At 39.4% G+C, this 26,067-nt stretch overlaps 1 protein-coding gene and 1 long non-coding RNA gene across 4 annotated transcripts in view; one reads left to right on the top strand and one right to left on the bottom strand.

Annotated features, from left to right (window-relative positions):
* phf24 (PHD finger protein 24) overlaps positions 1-25,020 on the top strand; it is a 36,488-nt gene extending 11,468 nt beyond the window's left edge. Inside the window, exons 2-9 of one of the 2 annotated variants that reach the window (XM_039779879.1) lie at positions 108-532; positions 2,798-2,983; positions 11,268-11,346; positions 11,903-12,105; positions 14,239-14,405; positions 17,984-18,016; positions 20,981-21,058; positions 23,470-25,020. In XM_039779879.1, the coding sequence (XP_039635813.1) occupies positions 110-532; positions 2,798-2,983; positions 11,268-11,346; positions 11,903-12,105; positions 14,239-14,405; positions 17,984-18,016; positions 20,981-21,058; positions 23,470-23,566 (1,266 nt within the window). In that variant the 5' untranslated portion in view covers positions 108-109 and the 3' untranslated portion in view covers positions 23,567-25,020. The remainder of the gene's footprint in view (positions 1-107; positions 533-2,797; positions 2,984-11,267; positions 11,347-11,902; positions 12,106-14,238; positions 14,406-17,983; positions 18,017-20,980; positions 21,059-23,469) is intronic. The other variant, XM_039779881.1, reaches the window with a different exon arrangement.
* LOC120545503 overlaps positions 401-26,067 on the bottom strand; it is a 33,081-nt gene continuing 7,414 nt past the window's right edge. For both annotated transcript variants that reach the window (XR_005636704.1, XR_005636705.1), the window contains exons 2-4: positions 2,793-2,926; positions 2,035-2,222; positions 401-514 (exon numbers count right to left, since the gene is read on the bottom strand). This is a non-coding gene — a long non-coding RNA (uncharacterized LOC120545503). The remainder of the gene's footprint in view (positions 515-2,034; positions 2,223-2,792; positions 2,927-26,067) is intronic.

Raw genomic sequence — 26,067 nt, 5'->3', positions numbered from 1 at the left:
AGACCTTTAATCCTGCATAAGAACTGTTAACAAATGGTTAATAAATTGTCAACACAGCGGACTTGTGTAAATGTTCTCTGTCTCTTTCTCTCTCCATCTGTCTGCAGCCATGGGAGTGCTCATGTCAAAGAAGCAGCAGGTGGAGAAGGTGCAGAAATGCAACGCTGTTGTCTCTGCCTTCCAGGCGGGCATTAAGGACCGCCCTGCCCCAGCAAAACAGGCAGACGGAGAAGTGGAGGACGGCGAGGGCCCTGCCAAACCTTCAGCCGCTCCTGACAAGAACACCCAGGAGGCGGAGCGAGAGGAAACGGACAATAGCGCAGGTCCGTCGACCTCCCACCAGGCCTCGGGGCCGGCGAAGGACGAGTGTAAGGCCAACCAGGAGTCTTGGTCCAGGCTACGGGACGGGAAAGGAGTAGAGCCTGAAGATCTTGACAAGAGCCATCAGCTCACGCCGCCTGCTTTCGTGCGTCCCAAAAGGGAAGCCGATGATGACCAGCCTGTAGAGGTGGAGCTGGAAAAGAAAGAGCAGGTATTAAATGATGGCCTAGAGCGGTGGCTAGTGATCTTAATTCATATTTAAATCAGGTATATATATATAAAAACAAATACCTTTTATGTTGACAAAACACACACTACAAATCCCCAAATCCTGGGATTAAAGAGATGTGTGCAAAATGTCAAAGAATCACCATGGCAACAGCAGCGCATTATCTCTTTTCCTCCCCCAAGTCAGGCACTATGATAAAGCAGTTCCGCCAGGCTGTAAATGGACTCTTAACTTTATCTCAACACCCTTGTTGAAGGTGAGAAAGTATTAGTACAAAGTTGTTTCCCCCTTTTATTTCCACACTAGCTGTGAGATGTGTTGTGTGTGGTTTTGCGTGAGGGCTCTTCACAGCAAAAACACCTTGTGGGCGGGCTGCTTTCGATGTGGCCCAGAGAGGTGACCATATGCAGGGCGACGCTGACTAACAGTGGATGGAGATCACAGGAGCACTGACACCATCAGGTTTTCTATTTTGCAAAGAGTAAACATTGCCTGGCAACTTGCTGTACAGCCAGTGCTGCACTTTAACAAGAGGCACAGAAATAAAAGCATCTCCCTAGCAATAATAAGAGATATGCACTTGGTAATTTCGAAAGGTTGTAATTGAACTCAAATGGTATCTAGACCACAATGGGTAAAGCAATATAGGATGGTTTTATCCAGGCTAATACTCCTGATGGGTGGGTTTATTGGGTTCATTGAAAGTTCTGCATCTTCATTAGCAGCTGTCTCTTTATTTTCTTATGTAATGTATGGTGTACCTCAGGGGTCAATTTTGGGACTGTGCCTCATTCCCCACAGCATAAATAGACATGGTGTCACTTTTCAGTGTTATGCTGGCGACACTCAGTTGTACGTCAGTGTGTTGATGTTAAAAATGTCAAAAAGGAAATGAAATCCTTACAATATCCTGTGTTGAGTTGTCTATTAATTTTGGAGTGGATTTAACTTATTCTTATTTTTCTTTAGCCCATATTAATATCTTCCTTCTTTTGACCAGTGGATCCAGTGCTTTTTATTTTGTTGTTTGCTTTCACTTACGGTAATGCACTTTTCCTATTGTATGCAAGAAATATCAAAATCTAAGCTAGCTATAAAATTTCTAAATGCAGTTATGCTTCCAAGAGTTGGAATTTATTTTCTCCACGGTGAGCTAAACTTTATCTCTATAAAATCAAAGCTAAACTTTAGCTCTATTCTTGGGCCGAATTGTCAACTGTGAACACACCATTCTTCACACTTCATCAGGCGGACTACAAGGAAAGTTGCTGAGCACAGTCATACACCCACTGGGGGGATCCCTCTGGATTTTATTGACCAATAATTCATTCTCTCGTTGCCCCGCTAAGTTTAAGAGCAGCTAAAGTCACAATGCTGTTTGTTACAACCAAAACACATGTAAGACTGTGTGGCATAATGAAAAAGAAATTGTTAGTCTTGGTTTTTTACACAAAGTATTGCATAGAAGTTGAGGAATTACTTACTTTACCACTTAAAGTCCCTGCTGATCTAATTTTGACTGGGACTATCGATGATGCAGGAAGCTTGTTGATGTAAATAGAGTCATCAGATCACACCGGTGTGCCAATATTATAAGATAAGCTGTGACTGAGGAAATTTGACAAGGTCTTTTCTGTGATGTGTCTACCGCCCTGAAGCTGGGGCCGTAGCACTGAAAAGAGATAAAAAGGAAGCATGGAAATTGACAATGTTTCTTGGATTGTTCAAATGTAAACACTCTATCCATGTTTATCGAAAAGTTTCAAACAATGGGTACAAAAAGGCCAGTGGGGCTTGACAAAATCTAACTTAAATCTGTTTTGAAAAGCATGACTGAGGTTTCCTGCATAGTTTACCAATCAAGCATTTTCCCTGGCTTGACAGCTGAGTGTATCCTGGGTATGAATACATTCTACTGAGAATTTGGAGAAAAACTGACAAAACAAATATTAGACACATGTCAGACGAGGACACAGATATCATTTTTCATTAACGTAGACCCTGAGCAAAAAGAAAACAAAAACCACTAATACATTATACAATACCCATCCCCCCATCAAACCACACTCCTACCACTGATGGACTGATTCCTAATCTTTCCACCTGACCTGTTATTCAGAGCGTTCATGCACAGCAGAAAAAGCAATTCTTGTTTTTGTGCGTTTGTAATCGCCGCGTCTGCCTGATCGAAGTTTGCAACAACAGTCTTAATGGACATGACACAATCTGACTCTGTTTTTACCTCAGCCACCGAGCGATGAGATGTGTGAAGTGTGTGAGGTGTGGACGGCCGACGACCTGTACCCATGCAGGATCTGCACTCGGATGTTCCACGACGGCTGCCTGAGGGAGCTGGGCTACCTGCGTGCCGAGGCCCTGCAGGAGATGAAAGACACGGCCCACACCGTTACCGGCTGGAGCTGCTACTATTGCGTAAGTCTGCACAGCTCACTGCCACTGTCACTTGCTGGACAAATAACTGCATAAATGCAATCACCAGCTTATCTTATGTTTCTACAGGCGTAAAATCAGATTAGATAAAATGCAACTTTGCATGTTCTTGAAATCATCCCAGGGTTCTTATCTACAACCATTCTGTCTTTTAGAGGAAAGTTAAAAGTGCCGCAGGTAGGATTGTGAAGATCCAGGACTTAGCCAAAGAATTTGAACATCGACAACTTCTCGGTCCCTCCCCCCCTTTCCGCTAAAGCCCAAAACGGTCTCCTAAGCCCCTGCCCCCACAAGGGAGAATGAGTGTGTGTGCATGAGCAGTGACTGACACGCAGTTAGACCCCGGCTCTGATTGGTCCATCTGAACAAGGAGCGGTGGATTTTTGCAAATCACACTACAGGCTGTAGGTGGTGCCAGAGGAGCCAGATTTTTTTTTTTTTAAATGACCTGCTTCATGTAGTTCTACTGGAACATAGAGTCAGTTTCAGCAAATATGACAGAAAGTTAGTTTTATAAGTCTTACCTACTGCACCTTTAACTTCTATGTAAATTAACTGAGATTGATCATGACATTTTAAAGTGGCAATTATATTTGTTGATATTGGCTTGTTGGCCAGTTCTGGTGATAAGGACAAACTGCTGTTAAATCACATCTGACAAGGTCTTGACATCCGATTGATGACGCCTAATGTTGCTCCATAGCGTAGCTGCTAGAGCTAACGTTATCTTCATAGAGTGACTGTGCCGATTCAGAGCTTTTAAGGGGTTGTTAAAACTATGATGCGAGTGTAAATGTACAGACACTGACATACAGAGAGCATATTAACAACATAACAGACGTTCTTTCACATCAGACATATTGACGTGTCATAGCAGGAAAAGCACAGGTGGAACTAATGTCATTAACAATGACTCTAATTCCTTTAAGCGTCAGTGAGTTGGCAACATTAATTAGCCACAGCTGAGTTCATTTACCGGTTGTCATAGCAGCAGGTGAAATCAACTGTTGCTGCCTTAAGCGTTCACTTGCTACAGCTTGTCAAGAAACAATTAAAACTGCGGCTGTCGCAATGTTAACATTGCACCCTCCAAAAAAAAAAAAAAAAAAATGTTGGACTAAGGATGTTGTGACAGGCGACTGGCTGGCGTACATTGCGCACACGTTCCAAAGATTGTGGAAAGTCATGTATCAAGCTAAAAGCATCAACATCATACAGCCTAACTATGTTTTTTCAGGTTATTGTTCCATGTGGGGCAGCAGCTCTTTTTACTGCGAAACTAATTCAACTTGGTCAAATAAAGCGAGGCAATGTTCTGGGAGAGTTTTTTTTTTTTAAACAATAAATCAAATGCCCAGCTTCGCATCAGGAATTCAAGGCCAATGCTAAAGCTGATGATGCTCTGGTGATCATCGAGAGCCATAATGCAATCTGTTTTAATTCAAGCATAAGCAGCTGGAGAGCGTTTTTGCTGGAGGACCTTTCAGAGTGGAGTGGGGGCTTCGCTGTCTTTCGGCAGCCCTGAGAAGCGAAATGACTTGCCAAATTTTGCACATAGAGGGGGATGTTTTCACACAATCAGAGAGAGGACACTGAAAAGGTCCTCTTTCTTTGGCTGGATCCTTCGGTGTGTGAGGAATGGGGGCGGAAGAGGACAATTCAGCGAGGGAGAGAGAGAGAGAGAGAGAGAGAGAGAGAGAGAGAGAGAGAGAGAGAGAGAGAGAGAGAGAGCGAGAGACTGTTTTATTCAAATTTTGAATGGACTAGTCCTCACAGTTAAAGAAAGCAGGTTTTTGGTTAGCAGGCCAGTCAGCTGTTATACATTCCCTTCTTCCGTCATTGCATCTGACATTTAATTTCACACAGGAACTGGAGACTGCTCCTGGCAGATGGACTGACTTTCCTTGAAAGTGGATTTACAGTCAGCCTTTAAAGCAGCATGTATGGCTCAATGGCAGCCAATCAGACGACGAAAGGGTTCATGACCACGAGTGACCCCTCTTTATAGCTCAGACTTTGTAATGCTTGCTGCTAGCTGGTAAGGGTGAAGACCCTGGCGTCGTGCTTCAGTCAAAGTAAAGAGTGCATTTATACAGCAGACATGGAGCAAGATAAGAATTCATTTTGAGTCCTTTTCGTGTCCACTATGATAAATTAGCTGCAAGATGTTTCTGGGAAGCTAATATGCAGCTTTATCAATATTTTTCATTTACAAAGTGCAGCTGGAAATGAGGTTAATTGATAGGGTTATGTCAGTGTTCGAACTATACCGTGGCCTTCGGGGGAGCCCACTTTTTTTCCACGCGGGGGGGGGGGTCGTGCGCTCGCAACTTACAATGACTTACAAAGATACATAACAGCTACAAGTGTATGCACTATACAGGATTTACCCTATCATACTTTATCGACAGGAATAGATAGGGCAAACAGCCAACCACAAATATATAAACAATAAGAAGAATACCAGAATTCCTCCGTTCAATTAGACCATAGCGACGCACCCCAAGCTTCCATCCTTAACAAACAGCCATGTATATGGGCTCTTCCAGGCTCTCCACTGCTGGCTGTTCCAATTTAACGGGAGAGAAAAGAGGGAAAAAGAGAGAGAAGGTTAGGATCATCTTCAGCCAGAGAGGACATTATTTCTTCAGCTTCTTCTTGCGTTGTCACCCCGGGGAGGTGTGCCAACAGGGCTTGCAGCAGGTGAATTAGTTGGTGCTATTAACGTCATCGCTACACAGTTTCTTAGTAAAACCAAAATTAATTAAACTGCCTTGTTTTCTTTTTGCCATGGCTATATGATGCTTACTGCAGAATGGATTTCAAGGACTTTGCGCACCGATTAATGGCCTCCAACGTTTATATTTTTTCTACGAATCTTTGAGTTAACATGTAGCCTACTAAACATGAGTTGGATTTGCACCGCAGCGCCGCCACGCCTTGATGCTCATAACAAGAATAACATGTATAGTTTTCTTTATTGAAGTGAATTGGTTTAAATCACCATCACGCATGAATTATATTTTTGCAGTTTTACACATTATAATCCACGATGATCACATTACACAAAACTGAAATTGCACGTCAAAATGACACAGTCAATATTTTTAGAGACCCCCCAAAATTTCACAAATCACGTTTTCAGGGGAGCCGAGCTCCCCCTAGCTCCCCCGTAGTTCGCACCCTGGGTTATGTGATAATTCACTTATGTCATGACCTAGTGGTAATGTCACTACCAATGACATCTTTCACATCACACAGACATCTGATTCATTGTTCACATAAATACAGATTCTTGCAGCTTTGAATTCAATAAGAAGATTTTTTTTAACTTGTTTTGCGTTGAACCTAAATGTGAGTTATTTAAATCAGTTTGAACACACAATCAATGCTGTCATTTGCTTTTGAACAGGACAGTCTCAAAGAGCTATTTATGCAAGCTGCCAGAATAAGATGAGAATGTAGGGTTATTATTATACTCCCCCCTCCCACCCCCCTCAGGGACCTTTTGTGTCTATTTTCCAGATGTTGTTAGTGTCAGTGCTGCATTAAAACCCTTAAATCACTTTTAAGGTTTCTAATTTTTGAATCGGACATTCATATAGGCCTACGTTTAGATAAAAATGTTATCAGACAGACAACAATTTATTAATAGCACCCATAGCAGATGGCCGGTTTTATTTTATTTAAGACAGATGATGTTAGAGTTAACGCTTGATGAACATTAGAGATGCACAGACACGACGTCTGGCTTAGAACAGATAAAGGAAGCAGTTTCCTGATGATGGCATGGCCAATTTGTTTGGTTCTTTATTGATTCTCATCTCACTTTTATAATGACAGATACAGATAAATGGATACTTTATTCATTCCTGTGGGAATTTCAGTTCAATCACGAGATCAAGAGGACAATGCACACAGAGCACTAAACGTTTTAATAATGACAATGACACAAAACAAAAACAGGGTAGGCTACATAAGAGAGGCCATGCAGAGAGATATGAAACATTTAGAATTTTGTCGCACTTTTGAACCCCTCCCACATGGCTAAAGAACATTTTAAATCATTACTTAGAAGACAAACATGACATTCAATTTCATGCGGCCACTGGAGGCTGAACTGGAACTGAAGGCCCTAGAATCAACCAGTGGCTAAAAGTGATCTCCAGCAGCTTGATATCTAATGTAACATACTGTGCATGAGAGATGGAAAAGACATAGGGCGTAGGTGCGTTTAGGGCGTGTCCAAATCCACTTTTGTTAGTTTGACAGCGGAAAAAAGGGTCCGTGCGCCGGGCGCATGGTTCAAAAGGGTTGTACTTAGTGTCTTCATAAATTCATAGGTGTGTTTTGGTCGTAACATGCAATAAACCAATTAGTTTTTTTGTAATTTGTAATCTTTTGCATGTTTGTGTGCTGCTGCGCTTCCCTGTGTGTGTAACAAGCATAGTGTGCGCGCGTTGTGCACGAGCCTAGGCGCATTTTACTAATTCGCTGTTAAAATAACAATGAAATGCTGTTATTGACTTTAGACCAGGTTTTAGTTGGTCAATGGCGCGATCACTTCCCGCTGCCTCAAAATAGCAATACGCCAAGAATTCACCTGAACACACGTCCCTGTAAGGCCAGCACGCCCAGGGGCTCGCAGATGGGCGCAGGTGCATTTGCTATTTAAACGACTTGGGCTCTGGACGGGAAATTGACAACTGTTTCGGTCTTAAACTAGCAAAGACTCTTGCGTCGGGCTTTGTGCTGTGCTGGATGCAAGATAGGGCCCACAACGTTTCAATACTATTACTATTAAGATACATTGCCAACAATATTGACAGCGAGATACCTTTAATACGCTGCGATACACAATAGATTTGAAGACATTATCATATATGGTGCTAATGCTCTGTTTCACATGCTGTCCTCTTCTTAAAATATATCCATGTTGGGCTTTTGAATGGCTTTGGTGACTGTACAAAAAACTGCAAAGCTGCAGAGAGCAGCCACTAAAGAATGAGTGCAAAACAATGTGGGAGAAAGCATGGAGGGGTTTTCAATTTCAAGATGAAAATGACTTACTAAAGTTTTTTAGCTGTCCAGCCAAATTAATTATAGATAGTAAACTGGAAATCTGGCAATTAGATGTTTTAGTAAGGAAAGTTAGACATGAATTTATTATTTTTTGCTCAAACTTGACTTTTGACCTCTATTAAGTTACTGTACTGTCTTTGTATTGTCTGCAAAAAGTGAGAAGTCACAAGGCAAAAGGCAGAAACTTCCACATTATCAATATTTGGTTGCTTATCACCATTTACAAAACCATTATAGTAACACCTGTATAAAATCTAGTTTAAAACAGTTAACCGGCTACTCTGTAATTTAAAACGAAGCAGACTTTAATGGACAGTACAACAAAGGTAGAGTACCGTAACAACAGGCCAACACACAGTGACTTCATATTGACCCACGGCTAAACAAAGGCAGAGTACCTTAACTCAATTTGAGCATTCCAAAACTACGTCAAAGAGCGGTAACTGCTGTTACGGTGTTCTTCCTTGGTTTTTCCTGGGCTTTTAGAAGTTACTGTTAAGATAACCCATTGTTTTCTGGAAAAAACAGAATTGACTCAAGATACCTTTTTCGACCAAAAAACAAAGTTAAGGCCTTTTGCCTTTGTAGGGCAGCATAGCTCTCAGTCAGCTTACGCACTTTATACTAATAGTTCCTACTCTGTTGACATTTGAGCAAGGATGCCACGTCCCAGACTGCATCCCTGCACTCTGCTGCAGTGTTGCAGACAGTACGTGAGTCTATTATTCTGGTTCAGGGTTTCCTTTTTTTAGATTTCCTTGACTTTGAAATAGCCAATAGAGGTGGGTATGTGTAGGTTAATCGTGCAGAATAGAGTGAGTTTCTTCATATGAGCGAGATTCCCGTATCCATTAAAATATTAAGTTAAGCAGCACCACCCACTCGCAGCACCCAGATATTAACAGGAGGGACTGGTTAGTATTAAAAGCAGTGCATATTAGTAAATGAATAGCTAGCTACACATGTAGTACACACTCTTGATCTGTAAACACTGCAGACAGCGGGGTAAGGAAGGTGTTGGCAGTTACTGTGATCTTGATGAGGCAGTGTGTGAGGCGAGGGCAAGTTATGTCTGAGTAGTGTTTTAACCAGCTCCTTGAACTCATCTTATTTATTTCAGGGGTATTTCAGTGTTACTTTATCATTTTGAAATACTTGTTGGTTGACCTTTTTTTTTGATTTTGCTGTTACTTTCTGAGCTTGAGGGTGTTTTTTCATTAGTTTTTTAAAGGGTTGCACATTTTCATTTAGATGTGGATTTTTTGAAGCCCTGACAGAACAAGGCCTATAAACTAACTGTAATTGATGAACCTCAGTAATCCAAAAGGCATCATTAAAGTTTCATTATGCCATCTAATAAATAATGTACAAATAATATACAAATATAAATATTTAAATCAGCTTCTCCTGTGATTTGCTGATGTCTGGGAAGAAACGTATACATGCACAAATTATGCTGTCAGCATTAACGCGTTAATCATGATGCAATTAAGGGCTGAGCATAACGCGTTAATTTTTTTTAATGGCATTAATCGCATGCAGCCATTTATTAACTTATTTTCACTTCACTCAGCTTCGTGTCGTGCCTAACATGACCCTTTGCTGCACTTTGCCATACTTCCTTGTAACACATCCTGCTGCTGCAGGCTGCAGGCATGATGGAGAAAGACAGCAGCAACACAATTCTGAATGGCGCTTCTTATTTTCCAAAACTCCCGGATGGGTCGAAAGCCATATGCACATTAAAATATCACAGAAGCACCTCAAGCTTGAGCTACCACCTACGAACTAAGCATAGTAGTACAGTTAACGGGACTCAGGTTGATGCTAGCAGGCTCAGGCAAAGCACTATTTTGGAGAGTGCTACTTGCCGACCTGCGGATGAAACCAAATCCCAAAAAATAACTACAGCTCTTGCGAAAAAGTGGGTGGCAACTAACTGCAGACCTGTCAGCATCGTAGCAGTCTTGGGTCTTAAAGACTACGGTTGACATGTTCTTACCCGTCTTATACATTGCCGTCGAAGGGGGACAGTAGTTTCACGCACGCATACACAGCATGGATGTATTAAGAGAACACACAGCCTGTACGACACGGAGAAAGCAGCCCTCTGGAACTGCTGCAAAGTGATGCGAGGTGATCACTGGACGTCAGTGAGTAATGAACATTTTTTAGGAGTTACTGCACACTATATTGACTCTAGATTCAAATGTGTGACTAGATTCACTCATTCATTGTTTACAGTAAATAAATAATAAACAAATACAAATCTTAAAATCAAGTTCATAAAGTCACTTTCTTTGCATTCATTTGATTCCCAATCAAGATACACTGGTAAGAATTGCTTCCCATTGTTAATATGTACTTAAAAACAGTTCTGAAATGCAAAATAATAGAATTTTAATCATGTGATAAAACATGCGATTAATATGACGATTAATATACATATATATATATATATATATATATATATATATATATATATATATATATATATATATATTTTATACATGTCTTTCGTACATGTCTTTCGTGTTCATTTCCAAAAACTGATTAAGTGTTCAATTTTTTTTTCTCTTTTTTTTTGCTTGTTATCCGTATACATTTTTCATATACTTGCATATTTCATTGACATTTATGTTTTTGTGTATTTTAAGAAGATCAATGCTCTCATTTACGGTAATTGAACTGTGCCCTTTGCCATTAAAGTAGAATGAGTTTACACTACTTCTGGATTTAATTGTAAGAGGGGAAACATACTATTCACTAGCATGACATGGCATATTTCATGCAACCAAACTTTTTTTTAATTTTATGAAATATCTAGCCTCATGCCACTTTGCACTTACTGTAACTGTTTTAATCGAAATCAACTGGAAAGCTCTCTTTTCTTTCCAGCTTGCTTTCACACTCTTCATTATTCTTTATTATTGTATCAAGAGATAGAGCCACACATGTGAATCACCTGGGAAACACTAGTAGCTTGTATGGATTCATAATCCAACACTTTGTGTGCTTGTGCGGCTAATTGGAGGGTGGCCCATCTGGGACTAAGTCCATGTAATTAGAGCACACTCAAATATTAAACATCAAGCAATGTACCACTCGACTATAAAAGAAATTGTGAGAGCGTCACTTTTTTATAAAGTGTAATTCTCTGCCCTCATCTCACCATTCTCTGCAGGATAATTTGAATCTACTCCTAACAGAGGAAGAGATGTACAGCCTTCTGGAGACGTTTAAGCAGTGCAAGATCATCCCAGGTGAGTCACCAGATCAAGGTTAAAAAATGCGTTTTGATAATACTGTCCATTTCATTAAACATTTGGCAGTTAGGGGATGTCTAATATAGGTTTAAGGATGGTAATGTTGGCCGTAGAATCTTTGTAGAGTCTTGATTTTATATTTCCAAAGTTAATTCTCCACATTTGGCTTTTCTTCACAAAAGATTCCAAACTCCCGAAAGGAAATTATAATAAAAAGAAAAGTAGTAGTAGTACTTTGTCAGTTTTGTTTGTTTTTAATCTTGACCATACTGTATGTATTTTGAAAAAAGGTTTTGTGAAAAAAACCATTGTGTACTGCATACACTGTTTTCTTCCTTATATCTTAGATCATATCATTTTCAGAGGTATCACATTATTTGCCCTCACCACTGTCTACTTCCAGATGTGATATTATTCTGCAGCTTGAATGTAGGGCAAACAGTGGGAGGTGGTCTTGCCTTTTGTAGAGAATGAGTCACAATAAGTTAATTACATCGGGAAGCCTGCTCGGTCACTAATTAGGTCTGATGTCATGAATTGTTCCTTGCTGCAGAGTCATGCCTGGTGTCAGATGAGCTGCTGCAGTACCGCCACTTTGTATCCAAGCAGCAGTTTGATAAGGACCTAACTGATGAGCAAGAGGAGGAAGTCCTCGCCCAGTTTGCAGCGCTGGATCCTGAGAAGAAGGGTCACATTGAATGGTCGGACTTCCTTTACTTTGAGTCTATGGCAGTCTTGAGGAAGTTTCGCACGGAGGTAAAGTATTAGAATGAGGAAACAAGTTGAATATATTCAAAACATAATTATAAAACAGCTTGTAAACTCCCAGAATTGGCTAGGGTATCCAATGGCGCCCTAAAAAATATCCTTAAATATCCTCCTCACTAGTTTGTACAGCAAGAGTAAAGCATCACACGTCATAAACATGGAACAAACTTGGAGGGCATTATCCCGCTTACACCCTTTGCTAACAAAATACCATGTGTAATCAAATTGAAAATCCTTTTTTTTTATAATTTTAATCACTTTTTCGTTTTAAACACCACGAAATACAGTTCTTGAATCGTTAATATCTTGCGTTCTGTGTTGCTAGGCAACATCAAGCTAAACAGGAAGAAGTTCACAAGACTGAGCCAGGGCTGCGTCCGATACTATATTATGCATACTATGCACTACATACTCAATATGTGTACTATCGTTCAACATACTTACATACTTTGGTTATTCAACCTTTGGTGTGAATAAACAGTATGTATGTATGTATGTATCTTTTTCGGACGCACTGAGCTGTAATTATCAAGTCACTTCCCGAGAGCATCTTTTCCGGTTGGAGATGCTTTACCATGGTAACCAGTGTCAACCTCAGCTCTACTGACATCACTGGACAAATTACTGGAAAGGGTAAGCGACTAGTCAGGTGACAAAATCAAAAATGTATTAAAGCATTGTTGATGTTACAGAGCTACCTTGGTCACTGTGCGTTTTTCTGTTATGAACGTTGTTACTACAACATTGCATTATGGGAAATTTATGCCGGCGTAGTGTCAATTGTTTGCATACTATAATATTTCCCCAGACATGGTTTGCAATTCTCGTACTATTGATTTCATAAGGTTTTGGACCTACTAAGTAATCACATGCTGCTGTATTTTAACCTATTAAATAGCATGTTAGTATGGAATTTCGAACGTTCTCAAATCGTGACCATGCTCAACTTACAAAACAAAAAAACGCCGCTGCATCCTGCTACATCATTTTATTAAAATAGTCTTTCCGGCAGAGATGACGTTGCATTTTCTCTCTGGTCTTCTCTACTTCACCCTATTAATCCACACCTTCCAACCAAATCCAGTCCAGAATTTTCCATGGCCATGGTATAACTCAAGCTGTGTTTATATTCTTTAATTCACTTTGTGATATAGAGCAACTAGAGTGATGAGAAGGTTATGCTTATCTCACTCTTTAAGAAGAGACTTGTCTTGCAGTCAGTCATAGCCAAAGTAATGGTGTTTACATTCTTTCATTTACTGGGGCAGAGATCAGCAATAGTAATCTTCAAGCATAGCATTGCATACCTAATCAACTAAGTGTTTTTCGCCAAAGTGTTCTGACCGCCGATGAAGGGGGTAATGTGCACTGTCTGTCAATAAGGCATCCAGGCATACAGTAGCTTTTGAAATGTCATCACAATCAAGACAATCTGCGAGGTTGCAGGGCTCATTTTCTCCAGCCGTTGGAGATGCTGTAAACTTTAAAACAGCTATTACAGGTATTCTTGTACCACGGTACCATAAGTACCAAAGCAAAACCCACAGCTATGAACCATCAGGTATCTGCTTTGACTACAATTGCCCCAAGGTAATGCAGCACAAACTGGACTTATTGTTTACCTCTGTCTCGCTCTGCGCTGTAACAAGACATGGGGCGGAATAATGTTGTTTCTCTGTGCAAGTGTATGGCAAAGGCATTCTATCCTCCGGTCGGTCTAAATACTATCTTATCAGCCTTGTAGAGAATGCAGGAACACAGATCAGAGACTACTTTATGTCAAAGTTAGTTTTGATAGTAAGGATCGGAGGGAAATGAAACAAAAATAGCTTGCATCCACCTGCCTGAATGACTCATTTTTATTGTCACAGCAGTTTTTTTTAGTTTGTGAGATTCAATTTGCAATTTGTGGACTGTGTGACTGTGCGGTAACACAGGGTAAAGCAGTGCTAGCAGATTATGTCATATAGTGCTAATGTGATTGAGAATGATTAAGGCCATAGAAATCAGCCCTAAAATACCTTTTCCATGCCCCTAAATTACAACAATCACATGCATGAAAAAGGAAGGGAATTAATAGATCCAGGCCAACTAATCTCTTTGGATTTTAATTTGTTTTAGAACTCAATGGTGCGTCTGCTGACTGCCAAGGAGAGAAACAACGCACGGTCAGTGTTCCTGGGTCTGGACCTGGATAAAGACGGTGTGATCACAAAAGCAGAATGCCGCCAGGCCCAGCAGTCTTGGTTCCACAAACTCAGCAAAGACTCGCAGTCTTGCAACGTGAGGTGAGCGCACAAGTAGAGGATCAGTAAAGCATAGTACATACAGTACATAGTAACTATTAAACAATTAAACCTAGAACATTATTTTGAATACTTTTAGAAAATGAAAGTATTTCAAGTCTAGACTAAGATCAAAGGCCCATGTCAATGTTCAAGTATGGTGGGAGTTTGGGAAGTAAGGCTCTCATCTGCATGCAAACTGCAGCTAGGTTTGGCTGCTTATGGAGTAGAGACAGTGAAAATGAAGACTGGAAGCAAGATAACAAGCTGTGTTCTTTCCTCAATACATATTCTTCCACTGGTGGACATAGTCTTCACATAACTGTGTCCATTTTAAATGCTTTGCAGATGACACACATCTTTACTTGCCCAAAATATCAAATGATAAATCAGTTGAGACAAGCTTCTGTTTTCAGCATCAATGATGGAAAATGGAAAACTTTAGTGTCAGTTCCACCCAAAACATGGGCTGCAAACCTAATTGAACTTGTGCGGCCAAACTAATAGTTGGGGATAGTTTAACTTTTAGCTGCGAGTGCGGCCAGAAAATACCCACAGCCAATCGATAACAAAGTCCTGTGACTTCTGCGACATGTTGACTTATGTTGACAAATAATTGCTTTTCCCTTGAAACACATTAACACTCCTTCTGGTCGCAGAAAACATGTACTTGGTTTGGTGTGTTTTCGGTGTTAGGCTTACATAATAGCACCAAATCAAAACATCGTATAATAGAGCTACATTTGCATCACATTTTTGCATGCATCATTTACATTCATTTCTGTTTTATAAACAATACTATTACTACTTCCAAGAAACTACTAGCAATAATTAAACAAATTAATGTAGTTATTTTATATTTGTTGCTGTTTGGTTTTCATGTATCTCCCTTCTATATTTTTAGATCATAAAGCAGCTATAAACAATATTTTATTATATATATAAATATACACACACACACCCACACAGTACAGGCCAAAAGTTTGGACACACCTTCTCATTCAATGCGTTTCCTTTTTATTTTCATGACTATTTACATTGTAGATTCTCACTGAAGGCATCAAAACTATGAATGAACACATATGGAATTATGTACTTAACAAAAAAGTGTGAAATAACTGAAAACATGTCTTATATTTTAGATTCTTCAAAGTAGCCACCCTTTGCTTTTTTTATTAATAAGGGAACAAATTCCACTAATTAACCCTGACAAGTCACACCTGTAAAGTGAAAACCATTTCAGGTGACTACCTCATGAAGCTCATTGAGAGAACACCAAGGGTTTGCAGAGTTACCAAAAAAGCAAAGGGTGGCTACTTTGAAGAATCTAAAATATAAGACATGTTTTCATTTTCAAAGCACATATTTTCTTCAAGAGTTAATACAAACCAAAAACAACTAAAAGAGTGCATAATAGACTTACATTCATCAGGTGAACAAAAAACCACAACTCCAAATTAATAATACTGTTTCTGTAACTGCTAGATGTGTAATCAAGCAACTGTTCACCATGTCAACCTAAAAGGTGATGATATGTCAATGTTATGTTCACTAATTAGTTACTGCAGTTACTGTTTAAAGTATTGCTAAGATGGAATGTTAATGCATCAGAATGCACTGCCACTCTTCACTGACAAATTATCTTATTATATTATATATTAAGGAGAAAGGCCTTAAATCACAACCTGAACCTAATCAACTAAGTGTTTTTCGCCAAAGTGTTCTGACCTCCGATGAAGGGGGTAATGTGCACTGTCTGTCAATAAGGCATCCAGGCATATAGTAGCTTTTGAAATGTCATCACAATCAAGACAATCTGCGAGGTTGCAGGGCTCATTTGCTCCAGCCTTTGGAGATGCTGTAAACTTTAAAACAGCTATTACAGGTATTCTTGTACCACGGTACCATAAGTACCACAGCAAAACCCACAGCTATGAACCATCAGGTATCTGCTTTGACTACAATTGCCCCAAGGTAATGCAGCACAAACTGGACTTATTGTTTACCTCTGTCTCGCTCTGCGCTGTAACAAGACATGGGGCGGAATAATGTTGTTTCTCTGTCCCTCTGCAGAGGAGCTCTCTGCTGAGACAGATCACTGAAGAATTGAAGGCATTGCTTTTCCACTGGCACATCTCCATTGCAGAATGCAATGAATGCTCACACAAGCGCGACAAGAGAAATTGCAAAGGGACTTGCGATGAGCAAAATCAAACATATAAATCATGTCTATATGAAAAGAAAAAAAGTGAAAAGTTAATGCAGCCAGTTCCTCCTTTCATATTAAAACGCACCAAACTAATGTGTTTCACTTAATGTATTCTGTGCTGCCACTCATGTCTTTAGCAGGCACTTAGTTATCCGCCGCTTTGATGCTGAGTATCCTGCTATTAATAAATTGTCATGTATTAGAATTATGAAGCTGGTTGCTTTTGCTTGAAACTTACTTGAACTGTGTTCTTTTGAAGACTTTTGAAGGAGACTCAATGCATAGCTGTTTGCGCTTTGTTCGGCTCGGATCTGAAATGTCTATAGGGTCTGGACACAATAACTGAAACCTATGTACATTATAGGGTAAATCCAATACAGCAACCCTGCAACAAATACATTTGTGTTCCTACTAGATCAAAGGAGAGACACAATATTAGATACTTTTCACAATATAATGCAATCCGGTGCAGCTCCACCACAAAGCACAGCCGGGAAAATGACCAGAGAGTTGAATCGCCTTTCTGACAAAGTCTTATCAAAAATTGAAGATCATTAGCTTCAGAAACGCTGTCTTTACTGGATGATTATTGTACTGGATTGCATTGTACAGCTGCTGTTTGTATGATGTCCATGCCTTGTAGTCTCTACTTGATGGTTACTATTATTTATGGCAGAAAATGCAATATTGCACAATACATGGGAAATTTAAATATATATATATATATATATATATATATATATATATATATATATACACACACACACACATACTACTATATATATACACATACTATATATATATATATATATATATATATATATACACACATACACACATATACATATATATATATATATACACACATACATATATATACACACACATATATATATATAATATACACATATATATATACACACACACATATATATACACATATATATATATATATATATATACACACATATATACATATATATATATATATATATATATATATATATATATATATATATATATATACTACACATATATACACTACATACTACACACATATACACACATATACACATACACACATATACATCACATATACATACATACATTTTACACATACCATATATATATATAACTATATATATATATATATATATGTATATATATATATATATATATATATGCTAAATTGCTAAGCAGTTGCACTAATGCATTTGTAAAGTAAATGCTATTTGTACTGGCATAGATGTACTTTTCACTGTATGTGTATGTGTGCATGTGCTTGTTACTGCTTATAACCTTGTGCTGTCAAATTTCCTATGCTGTACCATTTCGTCCCTCTCACCTATTCAACATGCGCCATTCACCACAGACTCATGGGACTCTGCTCTCCTTTGTATTGTGGGTGAGTGTGACTCAGCACTGCATGGCTTGCCTCCTTTTCCTCACTTCAAAACCCTTGAGCACTCTGCAAGTATTCTCAGACAACCCCTTGATTTAGATTTCATTCGTAATTTCACCCTCGCTCTTAAAAAAAAAAAAAAGAGAGAGAGAGAGAAGCTTTATGTTTTCAAAAATACAGCAATCAGAGACACATGCATCCTTGAATGTGAGCCCTTCATATGATTATGTAGGTCTTGCATGGAGAAAATTCCTCTAAACATAGGGATCAAATAGAAAGCCTTTAGTTCTCTTTAGGGGAGCTTCACTTTATAAGCCTCACTTATCAATGTAAGAGGACATTGTGGACCAAAGGGGTGTGAGTGTGCACTGGGCACATCAGGTCCACACCAAAATGCAACCTCATTCGCATGCTCATTGAAAAGCAAATAAAACAAAAATGAGTTAGAAAACTTTTCTCCCTTTGATCACTGGATTATAGACCTTCACAAGCAACAGTGTGAGTTGCTTGTGAAGTGAAAGCACGTTTTTCAGTGAGAACATCATTCAGAAGGTTCATCAAAAGAGATTCTGTCTGACTCTGAAAGATCAAAAACTCATGACTCATGTAAGTGTGGAAGAGACATTTTGGTTTCTAGTGAACTGAAGTAACATTTTCTTGCTCTATAATATATATATATATATATATATATATATATACACACACACACACAGTATCTCACAAAAGTGAGACACTCCTCATATTTTACTAAATATTTCATTACATCTTTTAATGGGACAACACTGAAGATTATTAAGTTAGTATTATTAGTATACAGCTTGTATAACAGTGTAAATGTGCTGTCCCCTCAAAATAACTCAACACAGCCATTAATGTCTAAACCGCTGGCAACAAAAGTGAGTACACCCCTATGTTAAATTCCCATAGAGGCAGGCAGATGTTTACTTTAGGTCCACTTTCTAGCTTTCCATTAGTGTGAATGGAACAGACTATATCTGCTGAGGAAGAAAAGCTAGTAGGTTGTCCTTAAAAAGTAAAGTTTTTTTTTCAGAATTTACATTGCACCAATAACACACTGAATTTGGACAGTAAAGTCATTATCCTAAAGCAATGCTTTTCTCTGTTTTATGACAGTGAGATGATTGTCTTGGACTTTTAGAACGTTGGTGGACAAAACAAGTTGTTTGAAGAGGTTACCTCATGACCTCTGGCGAACTGTAATGGGCTTTTCTCATATTTTATATACTATATAGCCTAAATCAATTATCAACACGTTCTCACTCCCAACTCACCAAATACGGCAGCGTGGACAGTGGCCCTCAGCGTCTGATACTGACGCACAAGGCACCCTACAGGTCTCCAAGCTGAACAGCCTCTGGCATGTTAGATCAAGGTAGTTAAGGGAAGTCAGCAAATCAGATCCGTAACCGTAACTAAAAGTGCTCACTGCTTGACCGGGGCGCTGTGAGATGACGTAGTACAAAGAGCAACAAAGTGCGCGTAGGGAGGATAGTAATAAAAATCAATACAAATCAATACAAAGTGTAGTGTAGTAGTGTAGGGGAAGATGGGGTGGAAGGATGGGTAAAACAAACACAGGACATTCACCCAGGGGACCGCTATCAATGTTGACTTATTTTAGATAAATTACGTACATAACACTTTACTAACATGTACGTAAGTTACGTTACAAACATATTTTAACCCAAACTACGATCTGTTCCTAAAACCTACCCAAGTAGTTTTGTTGACCAAACCTAACCATACTGTGCATGATAAATTACTCCAAAGGGGTATTCAGAGCATTAAAACAAGCGGCTAAGGTGTCCTGACCAAGTGGCCGTATGTTGGGAGTGAGAATGTGTTGCAATAATACATGAAAAACAATCAAAAGATTAATTCATGATTAAAAAACAACAATTGTTAGTTTATTTAAGGCGGACGACAGTGATGTCATCTCATGACACTTTTAGGCCTATAAATGAATCCGTTGACTGATTTACGTTTTGTGCTCTCAAGCACTGCGGCCATTATTGCAGTGCCAGAGTGGAGCTGAAAACATCGTTATGACAGAAACCGGTCAGAAGAATAATGGTACCTCTTCGGTCATAGCTCCACAGTCTGGAAATGAAGTATAGTGGTTGGAGTAGCTAATTGCATTTAACTTTACCAGGAATGACTGTGATTCCTTGCATTCTATTCTGAAGAAATGCACCATGTAATAAAAATCAAACACATACTGTATCAGATCAGCAGGGTGATGGCTCACGTGTTATGTGCCCCTCTCTACACTGTGTGGTTCCTGGTCCATCCCTTGTCGGCATGGAGCTCACAATGAACATTGACATAAACATGAGGATTTGGTGGATATTTATGGGAGGTAAATTAATTTTATGGAGCGGAGATTGGGACTTTCCAAATTTTACCAAGTTGAAGTTTACTGTTGGAGCAGCTGATAACAGCACAGTCCAAAAAAAAGACTTCTTGCAGTCTGTTAAAACTGGATTTTTAAGACATCTGGTGACTATACCTTTCACATGATCCCTTGGACATATTTCTTAGCACTTAGAAAGTACAATCCTTGAAACTTGAATCCTTCACAAGCATTACAGTGTTATACACAGGTTCACAAGTGGCGGCTTCTGCCTCTTCATATGACCTCAGATTTGTCTAAATACAATGACATACTGACTAACTGTGGGCTAACCAATATTCCAACCAAATGAGTTTTATTTGCATGCAAAAATTACAGCTGTGGATCAGAAAATGTGCTCGTTTCGCAGGGATATCATCATGGGTTCTCCTTTGTTCAAAAAGTTGAGAAGATTAAACAATTTAGGGTGCATTTTTCTTTTTTATAAATTCCCTTGTTTCTCTCTTTTTACAGCACAAGGAAATGTCTTATCCTTTCATTGACCGTTGATGTATTCTCCTATCTAACTCATACTTTTCTGTCCTTTGGTACAGTATAAGTCATGTTGGCCCCATATGCGAGAGCAGCCCAGCCAGCTCTGGCAGTGAAAGGAGCAAGACTGAAGACAGCAGGTTTGTCCTCTCATATTTTTAGTGAATGTGTGTGAGGCGGGGAAATAAATGGTTAGAAATTCCTTACAATAGTACAGCCTTGCATTAGACATCAATTTGTTGAAGCTCTCCTCTCACAGGCTCTTGCTTCTAAAAGGCTTTAAAGGCAGGCAAACTGCCTTCAGCAGTGAAATTAGCATAAACTTATTAACCCTATTAGAATAAGCCTTTTTCCCACCGTACGGCTGTCGTGTCCCTGCAGTGGTCCCCGCTGTGCAAATACAGGAATCATTTTGTGGGCAGCAAAAGTAGGATTCATGTTGAGTGCAACAACCGAGAAGACTGCAGCGTGGATGGAAACGGCTTTCCTGGTTTAGGCTTCGCTGCCCCTTCAAGTGACCTGAAACTCACTTTCTAACTATCCCCAGATAATGAAGACAAATCCTATTTGGCATAACATGACTTTTGAGACTTTTCTTCATGCCACATTAGAACATTTTGCAATAATTGCAGCTCATGCATCAGCACTGAGGCAGTGACTACAGGGAGCCACAATTAAAAAAAGAGCTACACAAGAGTCATATTAAGTTGAATGCTAATTAGCAGAACATGCAGACAAAATGTTTGACAAAATTGTTTTTGTTTCATAAATGAATTTCCAAAGCAGCAGGAGGCAAATTACAGCAGAGCAGAGGCCAGATACTTATTCAAATGATATTACCAAATAATTTTTTACTGCATGGTTACTGAATTTTATTACGCAGCTTGGTTGAATACTCAATTCTAATTGGTCAATCACGGCACTCTACGGTCTGTTATTTCTGTATAACAGGCCATTGCCATGGACAGAATTTGGATCATGGACTCTGGAGGACCATTTTTAAATCAATAAAATTGTTTTTAAATCAATATTTGTGCTCATACAGAGCTCATACTACTGATCAGAGGATCACAAAGGGAGAGAGAGAGTGGAGGAAACAGGGATTGCTAACGGCGCTAATGGCAACCGTGCAAGCAGAACATTAGTTAGCTCCATTTTTAGCTCACCAGGGCGACCTGGCTTCCGTGGCTCATCACTGGTAAAGTTAACCGTCCTGACCGGGATGGGTGACCTATGAGTAGCCGTGTAATAAGCAGTGTCAAAGCGGGACACTTCAGACTGATTCAAGACACCTTGTTGGGGTTTTAATTCGCAATAACGAGCAGCTCGCTCTACACTATCCCTTACGTACAGTGGTGTATGCTGTGTGGGGTAACACCTTCACATGCTCATATTTAGTGTGGTTATCATGAGCGAGACCAAAAATAAAGATCAGAATTATATTTTTTATGGCGGTCAAGAAAAAGCTGGTGTAATTCTGTTTTTCTGATTGTCAAAAAAAATCCATGAAAAAAAAACAACAATCTGGTTAGTCCATCTCAGTATTTTCCAACTTTCATACCATTTTGAATGGACCATTTGCTCCTATGAAGACAGAAATAATGAATGTTTAAAAATGGGTCCCATTTATTTACTTTCATTTTGAATAATTAATAATTAAAGTCAAACAGTGTGGGTGGCCATTTTGAGTGTTTAGTGATGAACAAGGAAGTTGTTGTAACTCAAGTGTACATTGTGAAAACAGCTGGGCACTATGGGTTTCAGCAAATACTCTAACATGAGTGAACAATGCATTTGTCGGGGACTATTTCTACCCGTGGATAAATACACATTTGGCACACAATAGTGAGTATCTTTGGCACCAGAATGGTGTTTGTAGGATTGACTCAAAATAAACTACAGTGGCCATGTTCATTGTAATGAAGGGATAGGTCACAGAGTGCAACAGTGTAGCTCATTGATGTGTTTTTAATAGTTTTTTGGGGCAAAACTTGAGCTCTATTACACACATAAATAAGATACATCAGGATTTGGCTACAGATGTGTACTTGTTAGTAGATTCAATTCATTGTTGATTTTGGGCTTTTTGTTGACACTAAGAAAAGTATAGAAACTATAGTCAAACAAACAAAAGCCTTTTCACTGTTGGCATCTATTTCTTGTGTTTAGTGGCTCATGATTCATGACCCTAAAGCCACCTACACATGATCTGCGGTAAAACTGCTCTGCGCTGGCCGTTCCATTGTTTTCCTATTGGGGGAGAGCGTTGCCGCCCAACTAGGCGCAGCACTACCCTTGGCTTTTAAAGTTCAAATTATTTCAACTTTGACCTCGTTGCCGCTGACCTTTCAAGGCGCAACTAATTCCAGAACGTTACTGCGCTGCACCTCTTTGCTCTGCGCCCTACCTTGCGGTTTTGCCACGGCTCTTGTGTAGGCGGCTTAACCTTATCCAGACCACTAATTTTAGTCATTCATTGAAAACAAATGATTGCAAAGTGTTTTTTGTTTTTTTTTACTATTAAATACAAAAACCTCTCTTTATTCAACAGGCCAGTGACCTGGGAAGACTTTTTAAAGGAGAGTGCCATCTACATTTTGGCTGCGCGGGCCAATAGTTCTGCCATGCACATCCGTCTGCCTCTATAGTCCAGGATCCTCCACTGCACCCCAGCAGAGAGAGAGAGAGAGAGAAAGAGAGAGAGAGAGAGAGAGAGAGAGAGAGAGAGAGAGAGAGAGAGAGAACCCTATAGTCTACAGATGAGCGGAGGAAGAAAGACGTGGTGACACGATGACATGTGGAAGGCAACTTAGCGAACTGCATGAAGCACTGAGAGACAGCAGATCAAGCTATCGACAGAATCTCTCCTCCTCTGCGTCACCACAATACCACAACACTTGACAACACACACACACACAAACACACGCGCGCTGATTGACACACCAACAACGCAAGTGACAGCAGCTGTCACAGGTCCCGACTCCCAAAAACTTGACGGCTTCCAACAAATGTGAAAGATAGCACAAAGGAAGACAACTACCCACCCACGACTCAGTTAGTGATAATTCTGAAACTTAGTAGTATAGCGATCATCCAAACAATCAGACAAGCTCCTAGGATGCTTGGACTCTACGAAATGACAAACATCACACACTGTATGGCCCTCCAGCTGCATAACACACCTCTCCATGCGGGTACATTAGTGTGACATGCTGTTACTCTTTCAAGTATTCATTCCGTTGGGCCTCATCATGTCCTAATAATAATTCTATGCTACTGTAAAATGAATTGTGTTATTCGCCATCAAAATTGTTAATCACAGTACACAGAGGCACATGCAAATTCAAATTATCATTACTGGTACTGTTTGACGAGTGGGTAGAATTCTGCAGCCATTATCAGAACGTATACCAAACAGGAATCAAAGCTATCTGCGTACATACTATTATATGAGAAGAAGTGCTATTCATGCCAGTATAAATTATTATCATGCATTAAAATGCTGTATTTATTCCTGTATCCTCTGATGTATCCTCTGTTTTCCCCAGTCTCATCCAAGAGTGTATGTTCTTCTGAAGTACTAACCGTGAAAAAGGATGTGAACGTTGATTAAAGCTAACCCAGAAAAAGACGCGCATATACTGCCATATAGTACATGTTGTTCCTGTTGTGCTCAGAGCTGCACTTTGACAATGTGGAAACGTCTGCCCTCCTGTTCTACTGTCATTATTTCCACTGTGGGAATGAGATGTGGATGGACTACTGTGTGACATAATCACTGTAATGAAATACTGGAAGACAATGGGAGCTCTGGTGCAAACATTTGTCCTTTGTCAATATGCAGAAGCACTGTTTAAAATATTGTTATGGAAAATGTGGTTGGAATTCTATAATGTTACAGGTTATACAACAATTTAAATTACTGCACATAATACTGCCCATAGAAGCACTGGAAACATACTGTAACATGTAAATCTTCATGTAGTGTTTATGCCATGTAATGCCAGGTCCTCTTAGCGAAAAAAGTATGGTTATGACATGAATCTTGTCTGAGGGATATGTCAAAGTGCTGAAATAAATGCATGGCATTTACTCTCCTCAATCTTGTCTTTTCACCTTTTTTTTAAGCGTGAATGCTGACAAAAACAATTTACCGTAGGGATATCATAATATTAATAAGAATAATTTCCCGATAAGTTATGTAAAAATGTGTGTAAATTTACATATGTAATCATCAAATTGACATTCCACTTAAGGGCTAATTACAATGTGTATGGATCATTAACATGGACACATGAAATTAAAGTCCAGTATTTTCCTACATAGGATTTGCATACATTTCTAAGATACTAAAGAAGAAAATTGTGTATTTAGACTATTATCTTTCAGTTTTTGTCACCTGTCCCACATATCTTCTTCCTTATTTGTTTGCTATCATGTGAAAGTGGAACTTGCTATGTCCACTACTGTTACTGTAGCATGGGGCTGCTTAGCATTGTAGTCATATGGAAACCAAAGTCTGTTTCTGTTCAGTATAATACAATGACCATGATGTTTTCTTTAATAATGAAAATGCTATTTGTAGCATCAGTGACAGTAATTCTACATGAATGAGGGGATTTAGTGTGGCTGCCTGGCACTGGAGGGGAGTATAAAAAGAAAATCAGATGTTGAATTAACCCTTGTGTTGTCTTTCGGGTCCCGGTGACAACACAAGGGTTAAAAACCAAAAATCACAATGGAACAGAGGAGAAGATCAAAAAATAAACACAGAGCAAATGAACTGCTAACAATGAACTAACACAGCCTCACAGAAAGTTGCTCCCAACAACAACTCTCTCACAGTCAACGCCTAAGTGGTTTTATATATTCCTCCTGGCTCCACCTTTATTGGACTAAACCACTGCATGGGGATTACTTTATTGGACTAAACCACTGCATGGGGATTACCTAATTGGACTTTACCAATGCGTGGGGATTAGATAAACCAGAAGACATTTCCACTTAAACCTGATCCCAACAGGAACATAGCAAACATTTGAATGCCAACTATATTTCAAGGTGAACAACTAATAATAAACTCTTCCCCCTGTGATGAATGTTATGCCTCCCACTCTTAGCCAACAGTGTCTGGTCACACAGAAAGATG

The sequence above is a fragment of the Perca fluviatilis genome, chromosome 17 (genome assembly GCF_010015445.1).
Source record: "Perca fluviatilis chromosome 17, GENO_Pfluv_1.0, whole genome shotgun sequence".
In the NCBI taxonomy this organism is placed as follows: domain Eukaryota; kingdom Metazoa; phylum Chordata; class Actinopteri; order Perciformes; family Percidae; genus Perca; species Perca fluviatilis.
This window is presented reverse-complemented; position numbering and strand designations above follow the sequence as displayed.